The sequence below is a fragment of the Trichosurus vulpecula genome, chromosome 3, assembly GCF_011100635.1.
Source record: "Trichosurus vulpecula isolate mTriVul1 chromosome 3, mTriVul1.pri, whole genome shotgun sequence".
NCBI lineage: Eukaryota > Metazoa > Chordata > Mammalia > Diprotodontia > Phalangeridae > Trichosurus > Trichosurus vulpecula.
Window position 1 is genome coordinate 98,377,082 of NC_050575.1, and position 17,813 is coordinate 98,394,894.

The following is a 17,813-nucleotide window of genomic DNA, read 5'->3' on the forward strand; positions in this document are numbered from 1 at the left end:
AAAAGGAAACGGGATAGAAGCGTGAATCCTGCTTCCTGTCCTCTATATGAGGCTCGGGTTTGTCAAGGCTTCTCTTAAAAGATGGCACCCAAAACTGAACACGGTACTGCAGAAGGGTCAAATCCCACCTTCTGCAGCAGACCTTTTCAGGTGTTCCAAGCTGCTGATACCTTCTCCTCTCTACTCTCTATGTATCTTGAATGGACCTAGTTATTGATACGTTATCTCCTCCATTAAAATGGGAACTTGAAGGTGGAGATTGTTTCTCCGGCTTTTTGTATACACAGCTCTTAGTACAGTAGCTGGTACCCGTTAGCACTAAAAGCTGCCGACTGACTCTTTTAAAAAAGGAAGTCTAGGATTGTATTAGCTTATTTGGGAGCAGGGTTATTTTGAATTCCACTGAGCTTTGGGATTAAAACCCCCAAGTCCTTTTGAGGGGAATTGAATAATCTTCCCCATCTTCGACTTTTTAAATCTCTAGTCAACATTAACAGCAAATGTTTCAATTCAACTTTTACTGGACCTTAACACCAACATTGGCAAAGACCATGGAAAAGTAGGATAAGCCATATTTGGTTGGTTGAATTGAATACACGTTTTTCACTTCAGTGAGATAAGCTGGGTTGGCAGAATGCCTGTGTGGGGCAAGAAATCCATCCAATCTGCCCTAGAACGGGGGTGGGGTGGGGTTGATGGTGAGAGTGGAGCGCTTCCCTAACTGAAGTTGGTAACTAGTGAGGGGCCACTCCACAGTGGGAAAACCATAGAATTTATAGTTGGAAAGCCCCCCACCCCATCACCTCTACATCAATGTCCTTATTTTACAAATAGGTAAACTGAAGCCCAGAGATTCATCCACTTGGCCAAGGTTAAGACTAGTAAGCACCTGAACAAAACCTTGAACGCGGAGCCTCAGGCTTCAAACTCGATATGCATTATATTACTTTATAATGAGAATTGCTGATCCTCTTCACCTCCCACCTCATATCCTAGTCTCTCCGCCCCTTCTCTTCCCTTCCATCAGGTCCCGATGCAGCTTTGAGCACCAGCAGACGATAGCTCCAAGTTAGGGCGCTTTTCTCCGATCCCTGCCCCCGCCCAAGAACCGCTCCTTTCACACGATTCCTCGTGGCTTTAGGCTAGGGTAGTTCTAGGCCACTGCGCCTGCGCGCCAGCTGTCTGCCCTTGCGGGCGGGGAGGCTCGTCTCGAGCTCCACCCCCCCTTCCCCCCTCCCCCTCCCCTGAGTCCTGCTCTCCCTGTTTCCTTTCAGGAGCCGCCTCGGGCCGGTCCTCGAGGCGCTTCAGTCGTCGGGTCAGCTGCGCAGGCCGCGCCTTAGTCCCCGCTCTTCACTCTCCCCCGCCCTCGCTTTCCTCCAAAGAATCCCGAGGGGAGGTGCTACCGCCCCGCCCCCAGAAGCACCCCGCCCTTCCCCGCCCCTCCCCTCTGCTCCCAGGCGGGTCCCGCCTTCCCGACTGGGGCGGAGCCAAACCGCGCGGAGGTGCTGGGCTGGGGCTGGGGCTGGGGCTGGAGCGGAGCGGTCTGCCAGAGTCGCCGCCGCGCCGCCCAGGGGCAGGGGGACTGAGCGAGGCGGAGCGCGGAGGGAGGAGCCACCGCCACAGCGGCCCCGCGGATTCGTCGCCCGCCTGGGCTCCATGGACCTGTCGCCGATCCGTGTCCGGGGTGCTGCGGGGGAAGCGGGCCGCCCCGGCGCGCCCTCCCCACCCTGACCGACGGGGCGGGGGAATGGGCCGGCAGCAGCCGCGCTGAGAAGCGGCCGCCCGTCCGCTGCTGCCGCCTGCCCTGCCCGGCCCGCCGACCGAGGCTCCGAGCTGCTTGCGGGCCCCGCGGGCCGCACTGACTCGCCCCGGCCTGCCCGCGGCGCGGCCTCTCCGAGCGGTTCCTCAGTCCCGGCTCGAGCCCGGGCCTCATCCCTGACCCCGTCCCAAGCCCCCGGAGCATGGCCAGCCGCTGGAGGGGGGGCCGGCGGCCTGGCCTGGTCCTCCTGGCCGTGCTGCACTGGTGCCTGTGCGCGGCTGGGGCGGACATCGCGAGCCAAGAGTACTACACGGCGCTCATCAACGTGACCGTGCACGAGCCCGGCCGGGGCGGCCCCTGGACCTTCCGCATCGACCGCGGTCGCTACGGCCTCGACTCCCCCAAGGTGGAGGTCAGGGGCCAGGTTTTGGCCCCCTTGCCGCTGCATGGAGGTAAATGGGGCAGAGGCCGGGTCTCCCTCCTTTCCTCTCCACCCCCCCCCACCCCAGCGCCTGGCACAGGTGCCTGGCATTCAGTGGGAGCCTAATAAATAGTGATTGCCTTGGCCCGGGCGCTTCATCACGTCTGGGGCTTGCAGGTGTGCTCGGGCAGAAGGCACTGGCCGAGCAGCAGACGTCAACCCCTTGCGCTGTCGAAGTGGACACCTGGCCCAAAGTCCCACGGAGCGCTTAAAACGACAGCTAGGCCCTCTCACTTGGTGGGATGGGATAGAGTGAAAAGAGCTCTGTGCTTGGAGTTAGAAGACCTGAGTTCGAGTACCAAGGTCTGCTCGGTATCAGCTGAGTGACCTTGGGCAAGTTATTGCCCTCCTTGGGGTAATAACTGTTCAAAATGAGAAGGTTGGATTGGATGATCTCTAAATTTCCCTTTCCAGCTGTGATATTCTAGGATTCTGTAAATCTGCAGTATTTGTAAGGAGTCAAAGTTAGGGCTCGGTTTCAGTTCTGTGGCTGCTTTCCAAGCTCAAGTGCTGCCAGGACTGTGAGAGCTGCCTGTGTGCAGGCAGGGACCGAGAAGACAAAGGAGGTCTTTGGAGAGAGGAGGAAAACTGTCATGATGGATGGGCTCTTAACCACATTTCAGACGCAGCAGGTCTGAAATAAGGGGCTTAATGCTCTGCTAAATTGGACCATGACGTTAGCCATTTCTTACCCTCCCATTCTTTATAAATGCTTGAGGGGTGGGTGGTGTTTGACATTTTCAGAATTGCTTTTGGCTCCTACAGCCCTCTTAAAGATTCAGTTTGATGAAATAGAGAATTATCTGGCAGGAGTTCTTTAGCCATGTCTTGTGATGCCAGGCATGCCTACCAGCCCCCACCCTTAAAAGGTATTTTGAGTAATTGTATTGTACGTAGTGCTTGCTATTCAAGCCTTTTGGCCTTATCCTGATGTTTGACTGTCATCCAGGCTGAGTGAATAATCCATAGAATCATACATCCAGCACAGCTTTCTCATTTTATTAAGGAGGTGACTGAGGGAATAAAATATTTAGGAAAAAGTTAATATCCTATTGTGTGAACCAAATATTAGAAATAGATTACTAAGAGAGTTTTTCTAGGAAAATTAAATTGCAAAGTATGGGTTATGAAGTACATACACACTTTTGAAAAGTAATGATCTAACCCAACCTCTACTTAAAGATACTGAAAAGTGTATTTTTTTTAAATTTCATTTTCATTGTCTTAAAATGAAGTAGACAATCTAGGGGGCCGAGTAACAGTTTAATAATAGTTTAAAATTCTAATGTTGATCTTTAGAGGAAATTTCTCCACAGTTGCCAGTTCTGGGAGGTAGATTTGGTTTCTTAATTTGATGTATATAGATGACATTTTATAAGGGATGGGAGGATTTTATTTTCACAGAATCACAGAAACAGTTGGAAGGAATCTCAGAGGCTATCTAGTCCAGCCCATACTCAAATATCTTCCCCACAACAGATATACAGAATTTGCGGCCATCTGGCCATTGCTGAAAGACTTTTAAAGAGGGGGAGCCCACTACCTCCCCACACAGCTTATTTCATTTTTGAGAGTTCTAATTATCCAGAAGTTTTTCCTCACATCAAACCTAAAATTGCCTCTTTTGCAAGAAGTTTCAAGTGTTAGGGAAGGAGGCAGGGAAAAGACATTTTTGTGACAACCAGCCATTCTCAGCTGACTGTTTGTAGATGGATGAATAGATGGACATGTATATACATATATCTGTGTGTATGTATGTAATATGTCAGGAGTTACTTGTATAACACTTCTAGCCAACCATAAGTAGATTGTATATTTATGCTGTTTTTGTAGTAGAAATAAAAATGGGATATTGTTAATATGACACAGATAAATACAACTAGGTAAAATTACAGTCATTGTACATTCTTTTTCAAAGTTGGTTAGGATCCTAGGCTATTTTCAGAGTTCAACCCATAACAAAACCGAAGCCTATTATCAATAATAATAAACTGAGTCCTGAGAACAGGAAGCTTTTTTCCCCTTCTTCTCAGTACAGACGCCATTTTAGGAAAAAAAATTTAAATTAGCAAATAAATTTCCTCAGCTACCTCCTTCCTTTCTGCCCTCAATACCCGGTGTCATTGTGCTGCCCTTCTAGTATGCCTCTTTAAGTGCAATATACCCACAAATCATCTTCCTCGCCTCTTCCCAGTCAATTTAGTTCAATTCAACTAACATATTAAGTGACATCTGTGTGCTATACACTGGGGGTACAAAGACACAAATAAGATAGAACTGCTGTCATTTACATTTTGCTGGGTAAATACAATCTGTACCTATATAACACAAGATTATTTGAGAAAGAAGAAAGCACTCACAGCTGAAGGCTCAGAAAACGGCTTTTAGGAGGAAATGGCACCTGAGCTGAACCTTGAAGGAAGATAAGAATTCTGAAAGACTGAGGTAAGGAAGCAGTGCACAGTACTTGAAACACAGTAAGCATTTAATAAATACTTCTTCATTTATTCTAGGGATAGTGCACAGCTTGTGCAAATTCATGAAGGCAGGAGAAGGAATGTCCAGTTTGGAAAGAGCTATTCTAGTTTGACTGGAACATAAAATGCATGAAGGGAGGAAGTTATGTGAAATAGTGCTGAGAAGGGTAGTTTGAGCCAGATTGTGGAGAGTCATAAGTTCTGGAATGAGTTTTTGTTTTATGTTAGAGCCAGCAGTGAACCGTTGAAGGATTTTGAGCAGGGGGTGTGATGTGGTCAGACCTGTACCTTAGGAAGATTATTTGGGCAGCTGTATGAGGCAGGTAGACATTACAACATTATGGAAGTTCCAGATGAGGGGACATAAGGCCCTGAAATAGAAGGTGATCCAGTGAATAGAGAGAAGAGCAGGGGTAGAAGAAGTGTTATGGAGATAGATTATACAAGATTTGGAGACTGATTGAATATGGAGAATGAGAAAGAAGAAAGAGTGACTCCAAGGTAATAACCTGAATGGCAGGAAAGATGGTGGTGGTGGTGGTCTCAATAGAAATACGGAAATTTTGGAGGCATGCTGGATTTAGCAGGGAAGATGATAAATGAATTCAGTTTTGGAAATATCATTTGAGATGTGAACAGAACACTCATGTAGTGATGCCCAGCAGTTCAAGATACGAGACGGGCATTCAGGAGAGGGATTAGGATATATAGCTTTGGGAGTCATCTGTATAGAAGTAATTGAACCCGTGCTAGTGGATGGGAAAGAGTGGTGAGAAAGATGCCAAGACAGAATCTTAGGGGTTACTCCTGCTATGGAATGGGAGGTAGATGATTATACAGTAAAGGATATTTGGGAAGGGCCATCAAAAGGGTTGAAGAACCTAAGAGAGAGTAGTGTGCTGGGGAAGCCAAGGGAGAAGAGAATATCCAGAAGGAAGGTGTGTTAGTATTAAAAGCAGAAGGGAGATTAAAAAAAAAAAAAAGATGAGGAATAAAAAGAGGCTGTCGCACTTAGCTGTCAAGATGTCTTTGGTAAGCTGTGATGGGGTTGAAACCAGGTTACAATGGATTATAGGAAGTGACTGGATGTTAAGAAAAAACACTAAGAGCATGGACTTTCTGGGAGTTTAACAGTGAAAGGGCAGAAGGCTCTAGAGGCTGTAGGCTAACTTGAGAGAATGAAGTTTGGGGTTTTTTTTTTAAATGATGGAGAGACAGACCAGAGCAGGATTATAGGTGATGAAGGTCGAAAAAGGGTGGTTACCTTGACAAGAAGTGTCACCTCTTCAGAGGTTTTGAATTGGGGAGCAGGAGAGATGAACTTAAAAATGAATGACCATGATTTTTCAGTAAAGTGAAAGAAGAGTTCTTTTTTAATAAGGGAAGCAGTGGCTTTGTTGCCTTGAGAATATTTGGAAGTAAGTGCACAGATCATGATAGAGAATTATTGAGAAAAAAGTGAAAGGATTTCTGTATATTAGTAAGACCCCAGTTGAAGTTAGCTAACATGAATTTGTAATGAATGCAGTTGGTACAGTTTTGTGATTTTCTCTAATGCAGTGTAGAAGGGCTGGTGTCAATGGTCCAAGATTGAGGGTTGGCAGAGTATGAATAGTAAAAAAGAAAGGGAACAAGACACATTAGTAGAATATAGTGCCTAGTCGATGTATGAAAACAAAAGACTTCAGAGGAGGAAAGAAGTACACTCTGGGAACAAGAAGGAATGAAGATAGAGAAGGTCCTGCTAAAACTTACTAGGAGTGAGGCAGAAGTTAAGGTGGAAGGACAAGAAGTTGTGACCAGAGGATTTTCTTTCAGTATCTTGTGATCAAAAGTTATTTTGCAGACTGATGAAATCTAAGGTGTGGCTGCCCATGTGGATGACTGATATAAAGTGAAAATGCAGTATCTGATGTTGAAGCTGATGAACTACAGTGTTTTAGGGGACCTCAGTGTGAATGTTGAAACCCCTTAATATAGGGTTTATATATATTTGAGAGAGCTGCTTCTGTGAAGAGGATCATGAGCCAGGTCCCAAACTTTTTAAGAAACCCAGTAGATAGATGACCACAACAGGAACCTTGACAGCCTGATAGAGACCCTCAAAGAAAAAGATGTTGCTGAGTGATAGCAGCAGAGAAAGGGGATAGAAGCAGCATTGGAGAGAAAGGGGTCGAACAACTCTTTCTGGACCACTATGTCCCGGCATGAGAGAACAAGCAGCTGGCACTGCGGATGGTGGTCAGGATTGAAATATCTTTCAGAGAAAGTCAGGTTTCCACAAGCTGATGAAGAGAGTTTGAACGGCAAAGTTCTAGGATGAAGAGAATTTTGTTAAGATAAAGGTGTTTCACAGGAGGATAAGGACTAAGCAGGAATAGGAAGAGAAGGGCTAAGTTGGACAGGGTAGAGGTAAAGGTAGCGGGGAAAAGATGTTTTTGCCTTGCCAGATGGGACTCTGAATCACGGGAACTAAGGGAACCAGACCATGGGAGTCTGCTAGCTATAGGACAGTTGTTCAGTCATTCCAGTCATGTCTGATTCTTTGTGACCCCTTTTGGGGTTTTCTTGGCAAAGATGCTGGAGTGGTTTGTCATTTCCTTCTCCAGCTCATTTTACAGATGAGGAAACTGAGGCAAACAGGGATAAGTGATTTGCCCAGGGTCACATAGCTAGTAAATATCTGAGACCAGATTTGAACTCAGGGAGATAAGTCTTCCTTACTCTAGGTGTGTGCCACCTAGCTGCCCTAGCTGCTATAGGACAGAAGATGTACCAATGGATTCAAATAGAGGGTGATAGGTTGATAATAGGGGAAGTTGGGAGGCCACTACTTTGGAATGATCCTCTATTGGGGCAGCCACTTTATTCTTCTCTCCCTCTCCATCATACTCTTTGAAGTGTTAACTCCTGGAACATGGTCGTTTGTCATTGTTTGTCCTTTGTTTTTGAAGAGGACCCTGACATCAGGAAGGTGATGCCATGACTTGCAGGTGAATTGGATTTAATTCAGGGGAGGGCTGTGCAAAGTCACTAGCCTCACTTTCTCCTCCAGAGCTGTCTGGGCCCAGTGGCAAGATATAGATCAGGGCTCCTGGAGATGGCCCTTGATGCAGTGGGAGACCTTGGCCATTTTAAGCTAAGGTCTTTAACAACTCTGTTTGACTGAGGCAAAGAATGGCCTCCTTTTCCTAGTCCCCCCCCAAAAATAGATTTTGATGGTGATGGAGGGCACAGTAAGTGCCACCTACACTCAGTGGTAATAATAACCTGAAGGTCTGACTAGTAGTCTTCCAATGCCCCAAAATTTTGAGCTGGGGCTCAATTCAATTTAATTCAGTAACATTAAGTACATCCTATGTGCCAAGCACTGTACTGGAGATATGAACGGTTGCTGCCCTCTAGGAACTTACAATCTGATGCAGGAAGACAACACACAAAAGAATGCTAGAAAGTAGTAGGGCACACCTGGCCCAAGAGCATCTTGTAACTTATAGAGCTGCAGATGGAAGGTCCAGATTCTGCTCTCTCTCTAAAGGGAAGTTTTGGGTGCAGTTGAGTGCTCCACCCTCCAGACCTCCAGTGGGGAGTGGGGGTGCAGTGAGAGTGAGTGGGAAGGGAAAGAGGCTGAGGGACTTGGGAAGGTGTTGAGTGTATCCAAGGCTGAATAAAACACAATGATGAGATTTTTGGTGGTCAGTTTATCCTGGGAAGGACTTCTTGTTGGGTGGAGTTCAGACCAAGCAAAACTACAGATTTAAAGTGGAGTGGCTCCAGTCCAGTTTTAGGTTATATGGTGGAAAAAGGGGTAGGTGCTGTGGCTGGAGCTTTCGTTTCCTTGATATAGCCAATCTCAGGAGGAAAGAAATCTTACAATCTTACAACCATGAGTGAATGAGCGCTTGTTCTTTAATTCTGGTTTTATAAGAGGATACCTATTAACTTCAAGTATTATATACAGTTAGAAGGGGCCTTTCAGATAATTCAGTCCAACTCACTCTACCCTTCTCTGCCCACCCTGTTTTACAAACAAATGAAGAAACAGAGGCCCAGAAAGGTTTTGATTTCTTTGGGGTCACACAAGTAAATAGTAGAACCAGGTGATAGTAAATACCAGAACCAAGATTCAAATACAGGTTCTCAGACTCTTAAATACCATTCCCAATATATTGCCTCATTAAAATGGTGGGTTCAAAGACTATAACTAAATGAATTGGAATAAATTCAGCCAGGAGAAGTCTATTTTGAGGCGAAATCACAGGTAAATCATCTTTCTTGGATTCTTTTCTCCGGGGGGGGGGGGGGGGGGGGGCAGACATTGTAATTGACCTCTACTTTTCACTGCCACTTCTTTTCCTTTGTTTCCTAACCCACAGAAAAAAAGCTACAAAGTTTTTTTTTTCCCTTGGAGCCAGGATGGAGGCTGTGAGGAGGGCAGACTGAGTGCAGATGTTTGTGATTCAGGAACTGTTTGTGATTGTAAGGCTAAAGCTATGAACTTTCCTAAAATGTAAAATGTACTATAGTCTTTTATCCTGCTGTTCTGAAAACAAATATGATGGCAAGATATCTCCTTAACCAGCAATTCATAGCTAACAAAATTCGAAAGAAAAAAAAATAAGGAAAAGTTTGTGTATTTAACCATTATTAATCGTAATTAATGAATTTCAAAATTTGAGGCAGCCTGAAATTGTTGTATGTCCTGCCCTTAGTTCTTTGTTTTCTGGAAGAAGACCAATGACATCACAAGGGTGATGTCTTAACTTGCTTAGGAATTAGATTTAAGTGAGGCAAAGCTGCTCAGAGTTCTCAGCTCACTCTCTCCCAGTGTCATCAAAGTCCAGAGTGGCAAGACAAAAGTCAAGAGGACTGGAAATGGTCTGGCATGTAGTAGATGACTTTGGCCTTTCTAAATGAAGGTCTTTTCAAGCCTCAGTTTGTCTGAGGCAGTGACCATTCAATAACTTTGTTGTTCAGTCATTTCAGTTGTGTCTGGCTCTTTATGACCCCATTTGGGGAAAGCTAGGGATTCTAGGAGACAGAGAGGTGTGGATGGATTGCATTCCATCAATGGGGCATGGTCTCTGCAAAGACACAGAGATGCGAGATACAATGTCATGAATGGAGAACAGCAAATTGGCCGGTTTGGCTGGAGAAAAGAATTCATGTAATATGAACTCAGCTTGAAAAAGTTAGTTTGGATCCAGATTATGAAGAACTTTAATGGTTAAACTAAGGAATTTATATTTTATCTTAAAGACAATGGGGAGTTACTGGAACTTCTTGACCAAGGGAGTTTAATAGTCAGATCTGGGCTTTAGAAATACCAGTTTGGCAGCTGTGTGAGGTGTGGATTAGAGAAAGAAGAGGCAAACTGCAAGGAAACCTATCAGGAGTCTGTCAATAAACATTAATCAAAAGTGCCAGGCATTGTGCGAATTGATAGGGATACAAATAGCCCCAGGGACATGACAGAGAATCCAAAGAGTACACATAGCTGGCAAGGAAATGAAGAGATGGCTAGCCTGGGCACCCTCTTTATGTAGACACTGTGAGAGGAGCTCTTCTGGACCTCCCTCAAGTCAGAGTACCAGGGGCAGAGGGTATTGATGAGGTGTGAATATTAGGGCTGATGTGACATGTTAAATAGAACATAATTGTACAATTTAGAATCATAGTAATTCAATTTAATTTAGTTTTATTTTTTTATTGAGGACCAGGAAGGCTAAGAAGTTTTGTATCTCACCAACAAAGTGCTTTGCACTTAAGTCACTTAAATATTTATTGAAGTGAATTGCCTCTGGTCACACAGCAGTTAGTGGCAGAGCAAAACTAGGCCCCAAGTCACCCAACTTCCGGATCAGTGTTCTTTCCCCTACACCTCCGATAAAATTTGTGCTTCTACAATGAATAGAAATGCAAGTACCATCACGTATAAAATGAAGGAGTTGGACTAGGTGATTTCTAAGGTCCCTTTCAGCTCTAAAATTATACAATTCTGGGTATGGAGTTAGTGCACAGATACTAGGAATAACTGCTTTCTATTTAATTATCTCATTCCCAAAACCAGTCTGTCTTCCTGACTTCCCTGTTTCTGTCTAGAATCACATTATCTTTCCAGTAACCCAGACTCGTAACCTCAGGCACTCTCAACTCTACATTCTCCCTCAGCCCCTGCCCTTTCATCAGCCAATCATTGCCCTTCTTATATGTTCAGCTTTCGCCACATCTCTTGCATCCATCAACTTCTCTGTTCACACACCACCCTAGTTTAGGCCTTTATTCTAACTTACCTATACCTAATTGGTCGCCTTATCTCAAATTTATCCCCTCCGTAGTCTCTCTTTCACACAGCTTCCAAAGTGAGTGATATTTCTAAGTCATAGGTCTACGTCACTCCCTTGCTCAAAAACAAAAACTCTAGAGGCTTCCCATTGCCTCTAGGATAAAATGCAGAGACCTCCCTTTGGACCTCATCATTCAACTGAAACTGCTGTCTCCAAAATTACCTGTGTTCTCTTAATTGCCAGTAACCTTATCTCAATCCTTATCCATCTTGACCTCTCTGCAGCCTTTGACATTGTCGGTCATGCTCTTTTCCTTGATATTTTCTTCTCTCTCTAGGTTTTCAAGACACTAGTCTCTGCTGGTTCTCCTTCCTTTCTGACCTCCCCCTCTCAGTCGTCTTTGCTGTATCTTCCAGGCCATGCCTGCCAACTGTGGATGTCCCATAGGGTTCTGTCCTGGGCCCTCTTCTCTTCCTGCTTTATACTTTTTCACTTGGTGATCTCATCAGCTTCTGTGGATTCAACTATCATCTCTATGCTGGTAATTCTCAAATATTCTGATCCAACCCTAACCTCTCTGCTGACCTCCAGTCTCACATCTCCCGCTGCCTGTTAGACATCTTAAATTGTATACCCAGTAGGCATTTTAAACTCTGCAGGTCCAAAACTGAATACATTCTTTCCCCTGAAACCTTCCCCTACCCTTCCAAACTTCCCTGTTACTCTTGATGGCACTAACATCCTTCTGGTCCCCCAGACTCTCAGCAAAAGCATCATTCTCAACTCCTTCCCCCTATCCAATCTGTTGCCAAAGCCTATCCATTTCACCTTTGCACTATGTCTCAAACACATCCCCCTCTCTCCACTGACACTGGCCACTACTCTAATTTGGGCCCTCATTATCTTACTCCTGGACTATTGCAATACCTCGTTGGATAGCCTGCCTGCCACAAGGGTCTTTTCATGCCAGTCTATCTTTCATCTGCCAAGGTGATGTTTTAAGGGCAAGTGTGACTGTGTCACCCCCTTCCACTCAGTAAATTTCAGTGGCTTCCTATCACCTCCAGGATCAAATACGAAATCCTCTGTTTGACATTCAAAGCCCTCTCACCTTCCCCTCCACACATATCTTTTTAGTCTTGTTACACTTACATCCTCCCCCCTCACTTTAGATCCAGTGATGTTGGCCCCCTTGTTGCTCCTTAAAGGAGACATTCCATCTCTTGCTTGGCTCCAGGCCATGTTCAATGGCTGTCCGTCATGCCTGGAATTCTCTCCATCTTTCCAATCCCTCTTGATTCTAGAGCCTTCCCTCTGTTATTATTTTCAGTTAATCCTATATATGGCTTGTTTGTACATAGTTATTTGCTTACTGATTCACCTGTTAGAATGTGAGCTCTTTGAGAGCAGGGACTGTCTTTTACCTTTCTTTGTATCCCCAGTGCTTGGCACAGTGCCTGATGCCTTGTAGTTATTTACTTAATGCTTATTGACTGATTGACTGACTGACCTTCACAATCTCTGTAGTCTACCTTTCAGGGTTTATTATACATTACTTTCCTTCATACAATCTTATGTTCCAGCCAATCTTGCCTACTTGCTATCCTTGTAAAGGATATTATACCTTTTGTCTCTGTGACTTTGACCTAGCTGTCCCCAGTGCCTAGAATGTGCTCCTACCTCAGCTTCACCTTGTAGAATCTTTTCTTTACTTCAGAATTCTGTTCAAGTTCCACCTTCTTCACGAAGACTTTGCTGATCTCCAAGTAGACTACCTACTCCTCCCAAAATTTACCTTGTGTTTATTTTGTATATACTTTATATACCTACTGTATATATTTTGTATATACATATTGTCTCCCTTGATAGAATATAAACTCCTTGAGGGCAAGTATTGTTTTAATTTTGTCTTTGTATCCCCAGTTACTAGCACACTCTCCAGGCACATTGTTAACATGATTCATAAGTGCTTGAATGCTTGTTTGTTGATTAGTTGCTTCTGTGACAACTTCAGAAACTTTGCAGTTTTCTTTGTTCTCCTTTCTATCATTCAAGAAGCATTTATTAACAGCTTGTTGTGTGCCAGGCACTGTGGTAGGTGAGGGAGGAGGTATAAATTTTAGGTAAGACTTGCATCCTTATACTTAGAGTCTTAGCAGGGGATAAGACAAACTCAAATACGTAGTATTTCCGTATTATAGCTATGTGCATTAGAGAATGCAGAACAAGGTGCATTAGATCCCTTTTTTAAACTTTATTTTCCATTTTAAAGATCTATTTTCTCTCCTTACCATCTCCCCCCTCGATTGAAAAGAAAAAGAAAACCCTTTTTAGCAAATATACATAGTAAAATAGATCTGATTCCCACATTGTCTCTGTCTAAAAATGTCTGTCTTATTCTGAATCTTGAATCCCATCCCTTTTCTGTCAGAAAGCAGGCACATGGTTCATCATTTGGATAGTTGATCTTTGCATCAATCAGAATTCTTAATCTCTTACATCTTAATCTCTATTTATCTGGTTTTGCTTACTTAACTGTGCATCTCTTCAGACAGATATATCCAGGGGTCTCCAAAACCTTCCCTTTCATCACTTTTTATGGAACAATAATATTCCATTACATTCAGGGACCATAAATTTTCAGCCATTCCCCAGTTACTAGGTACCCCCTTAATTTCCAGTACTTTGCCACTACAAAAAGGATTACTATAAATATTTTTTGACATATGGGTCCTTTTCCTCCTTCTTTGGTCTCTTTGAGGCATAGATTTAGTAAGGGTATATAGCTGTGTCAAACGGTATGTACTAGTGTCTTTGAGGGCACAGTTCCAAATTGCTTTCCAAAATGACTATATTAATTCACAGTTCCACTAGCAGTGTTAGTGTGTAGGGTCCTGAAATACCCTATAAGATTTGTCATCACACAATCTCCCCCTTTTTTGGCAACCAGTAAAAAAAAAATCAATTGGCAAAAAAAAAAGAAAAGAAAACCAATTGGTTATTGGAATACTTTTGAGAAAATGAGTGCCAAGTGGACTAGGGTAGAGTGGACAAATTTATTTGTAGTCTTCAGAGCCAACCCCGAAATCCAGGCCTAAAATTACTTTCTCAGCTTTCAAGGAAAGGGAAAAAAAAAGATTTTCTAAAGGTCAGCATGTTATGATAGCATATCTTTGTTTCCTAGCCTTAGATTGAGACTCAAATTAGGGTTATAAGTTGTCCTGTGCAAAGGCTCAAAGAAAGATCTGAGCACATCTGGGCAGGGTATTTTCTGAGTGTTCCATAGGCTAGGCCAAAGCTGTGGTTGCCACCTTCCTCTCCCTAATACATTACTTCCTTCTCCTCAGCTGTAGATGGGTTATATTAAGTTTAAGGGCAACTAAGAAGCCTGAAGAGCTGGATGGGAGGGTCCACAGTGCTGACCACAGGGAGTGCTTCTCACAGTGCTTTAGACTTGTCTTTTCAAGTTAATATGATGATAAATTCTGAATGTAAATGAGAAGGAAGATTGAAGTTCATAAGTTTATGTTAGGGTTGCAAAATATAGTAGATGTCGTGTTAAAGTTGTCAGCTTTGTAGTGGCCTGGCTCCTTGGGTTTAAGATTGTAGACTTTGTTTTGTTTGCCCTATCGTTAGGTTTCATTTGTGAAATTTTTGTTTATTTAGCTTTTTTTTTTTTTTTTTTTTTTTTGCTTAACGGAAATCTATTTTCTGTTCCTTCCAACACCCCTCCAAAAAAAAAACAAAGCAGAACCCTTATTAAAAAAATAAGCATAGTCCAGCAAAACTAATTCTCACATTGGCTATGTCAAAAAATATATAATTTGTTCTTCACCTTGAGGTCATCATCTCTCTCAGGAAGTTGGTGGCATGTTTCATCATGGATCCTCTGGAATTGTGGCACAGGTCATTGTATTGATCAGAGTTAAGAATTTTAGCCTCTCTCCTCCCACTACAAATTTAATACCCTTTACACAGGGGACTGAGTTCTACTGGGGCAGAAAAATAACCAAACCAAATTGTCTAGTAAGAGCAGTGCTAGAAGATCTGTCTGTTTTACATAGAAATACAATAAGAGGTGAAGTGTTTCCCAAGTCTGCTGCTATAAATCTGCAGGGATTATGGCCAGTAAAAATCCCCCATGCCCCAATAATTTTTTCATGTGCTTATACAATTCTATACCTGTAAAAGCATAGGTGATAAGCAAATCTGACTTTAATAATCTCTTTTATACTCAGGATTGCATTTCCACTGTTGAGGAATAGTTGTACATAATTAACCCGTTTATGCTGAAGAATTTCTAATGTATAAAACAGACCTTGCATGGAATTTTCACTTTTCCTGATTAATGTCTTTTCTTGTATTAAACTATTATCCTAAAGCATTTTAAAAGTCTCTTCTACAAAGTATATAAAATATCAGTTATGATAGAAATTATTTTTGATCGTCTCTTCATGAAAAATGATTTGTATTAGCCATCATTTAAAATCATTCTTAAGTTGCTTTTCATTATGTCATGGAGAATATCCAGCTGATAAATTTGAGTTCTAAGCATGTGAAAAACAATCAGAATCCATTTGTGATGTACAGTACCAAAGTATATATGACAGATGATAATGGACAACTATCGATGCTGAAACCTGCTGACACTGTACAATTGCCTATGGTCCTTGCATTGTACACTGAGATGTTCAGCACTGTAGGTGTACAGATGATATTGTAGCCTTCTCTTCTTGGTGAAACATTGAATAAGAAAGGGTAGTGATTTGCTATAAGAGCTTGTTTCTCTTGAGTGCCTTTTAAAACAATTTCTAATGCTAATAAAGATACTAAGAAGGTTTTTCTGTATACTTTGTATTTGAAAATAAACAGTAGATGCTTTGAAATATATAATTTTGGTATGGGTATGCTTTCATTTAGATAAGGATTTTTCCAAGGGAAATTATTTTTCTGCCATATGCATTGTTTTCTGAGCAGATCAGTAGATTTGAGCGTAATTTTGAAATAAGCCTCTTCATACTATTCCTTTCTTTCCAAATTTGATATATAAATTTCATTTAATTTCATTTAACAAATATTTGTTAAATGCCTACTATGTGCAAGATATTTTGCCTAGCTACCATGAATAGAAAGACACAAACAAGAAAGTTCCTACCCTCAAGTTAACTTAAATTCCATTAGGGTGCTATGTATGGTGTTTATGTATGAGGATAAATAAATGCAAAGTAATTTGAGGAAGGAGAAAGTACCAACAAGGGGTCATCTCAAGGAAAGTTTCTTGCAGTCAAGCCTCACTGGAGGATTATTAAAGATGAGAGGTTGTTCCCAAACACAGAAGAAAGCTTGCGTGAATTCACAGAGGGTAGGAGGTAGAAGGTCATGTTGGGAAAAAAGCTAGTCATCTAGTTTGGCTGGAATATAGAGTGTGTAAAGGTGAGTAATGTTAAATTAGGTTGGAAAAGTGGAATGAAGCAAGATTATGGAGGGCCTCATGTGTTAGGTTGTGGAGTCTATATTTCATGCTAAAGGCAACAGTGAGTCACTGAAGAGTTTTGAGCAGAGAAATGACATTCAGGTGAGGATTGTTTTGGAAACCGTGTGGAGAACTGAATGAAGAAGGAAGAAGCCAGAAGCTGAGAGACTTTTGAGGAGGTTATTAAAATGTTCCAGGTGAAAGGTGACAGGGATTTGAAGGAGGGAGATCTAGGATGGTAGCTATGAAAATAGGGAGAAAGGTAGGGACAGGAGGGATTATTTGGAGGTAGAGTTGACAAAGCTTGACAATCAATTAGATGTGGTGGAAGCAAGAGGGAAAATCTTCCAAAAGAGGGGTTGCATTCGTATTTTTAGTATATAGTAGTTAATAAGTGTAGGGAATTGGTCATCACTACAGCTTTATAATATCTGTACAGGCCTTGTGAAACAGTTTCCAGCACTGTAAATAATTAGTAATTGGCTATGTAAATCTGAGTGCAAGTGTTAGTAGTTTTTTCTACTACTTAGAATTTTGTGGGGCTTGTAGTTGTCTTTTTTTTTCTTTTTGGAAGACTAATTACTCAATTCACATTTCAATATTTAATGTTTTCTAATTGAGAATTGAATTAATATTAGAGTTTACCTATCTTTTTTTCAGGTTTATAGAAAATTGACTTTTTAAAGCATGTATCAGACCTGTCCCTACATTTATTAACTATTACATACTGTAAATGAAAATGCAATTCCTATTTTGGAAGATTTGTTTCCTTTGCTGTGTAGAAGAAACATTTATTTACATGAAATATGGTTTATTGTGACTTTTTTTTTACTTACGTATAGTTTTCTTTGAAGTATAGCCATCTGTAATCTCTTAGTATGCTATAAATTCAACAGTTTTTCAAAAACTGAATGGACCTGTCCCACCCCAACTCCAGCTCTAAGATAATACCTCAGCCTTGCAGACTGAAAATGGCTATCCTTCCCTAAGATCATCCTTAGAGTAATTATTAGACCCTTATCCCCCACCCCCAATAAAAGCTACTTATAACTGAAAACACCAAAGATGATTGAATGTATATCAAAATCAAATTGCCTAAAAGATCAGTTATGATTTCTGAAAAGACTATATATTGGACCTGCTAAGTGTGGTGTCTGTTAGACTAATTAAAATGATTTCCCATCTGAAAGTGACTGATGGTCATTCCATGAAGTATTTGTTTTTAAAAGGTGGACTTAAGTCAAATTTCAGTCAGTTGTGACAAATTTTAAGGTCAAGGACTATCTTAATTTTCTTTATCTTTGTATGTCCAGCACCTAATATAGCATAGGTGCTT

General features: G+C 42.2%; 1 protein-coding gene across 3 annotated transcripts in view; it reads left to right on the forward strand.

The window, feature by feature from the left end:
- The first annotated feature begins 1,591 nt into the window (after nt 1-1,591).
- Nucleotides 1,592-17,813, forward strand: part of RNF130 (ring finger protein 130) — a 124,593-nt gene continuing 108,371 nt past the window's right edge. Inside the window, exon 1 of one of the 3 annotated variants that reach the window (XM_036751450.1) lies at nt 1,592-2,211. In XM_036751450.1, the coding sequence (XP_036607345.1) occupies nt 1,962-2,211 (250 nt within the window). In that variant the 5' untranslated portion in view covers nt 1,592-1,961. The remainder of the gene's footprint in view (nt 2,212-17,813) is intronic. The other 2 variants (XM_036751449.1, XM_036751448.1) reach the window with 2 other exon arrangements.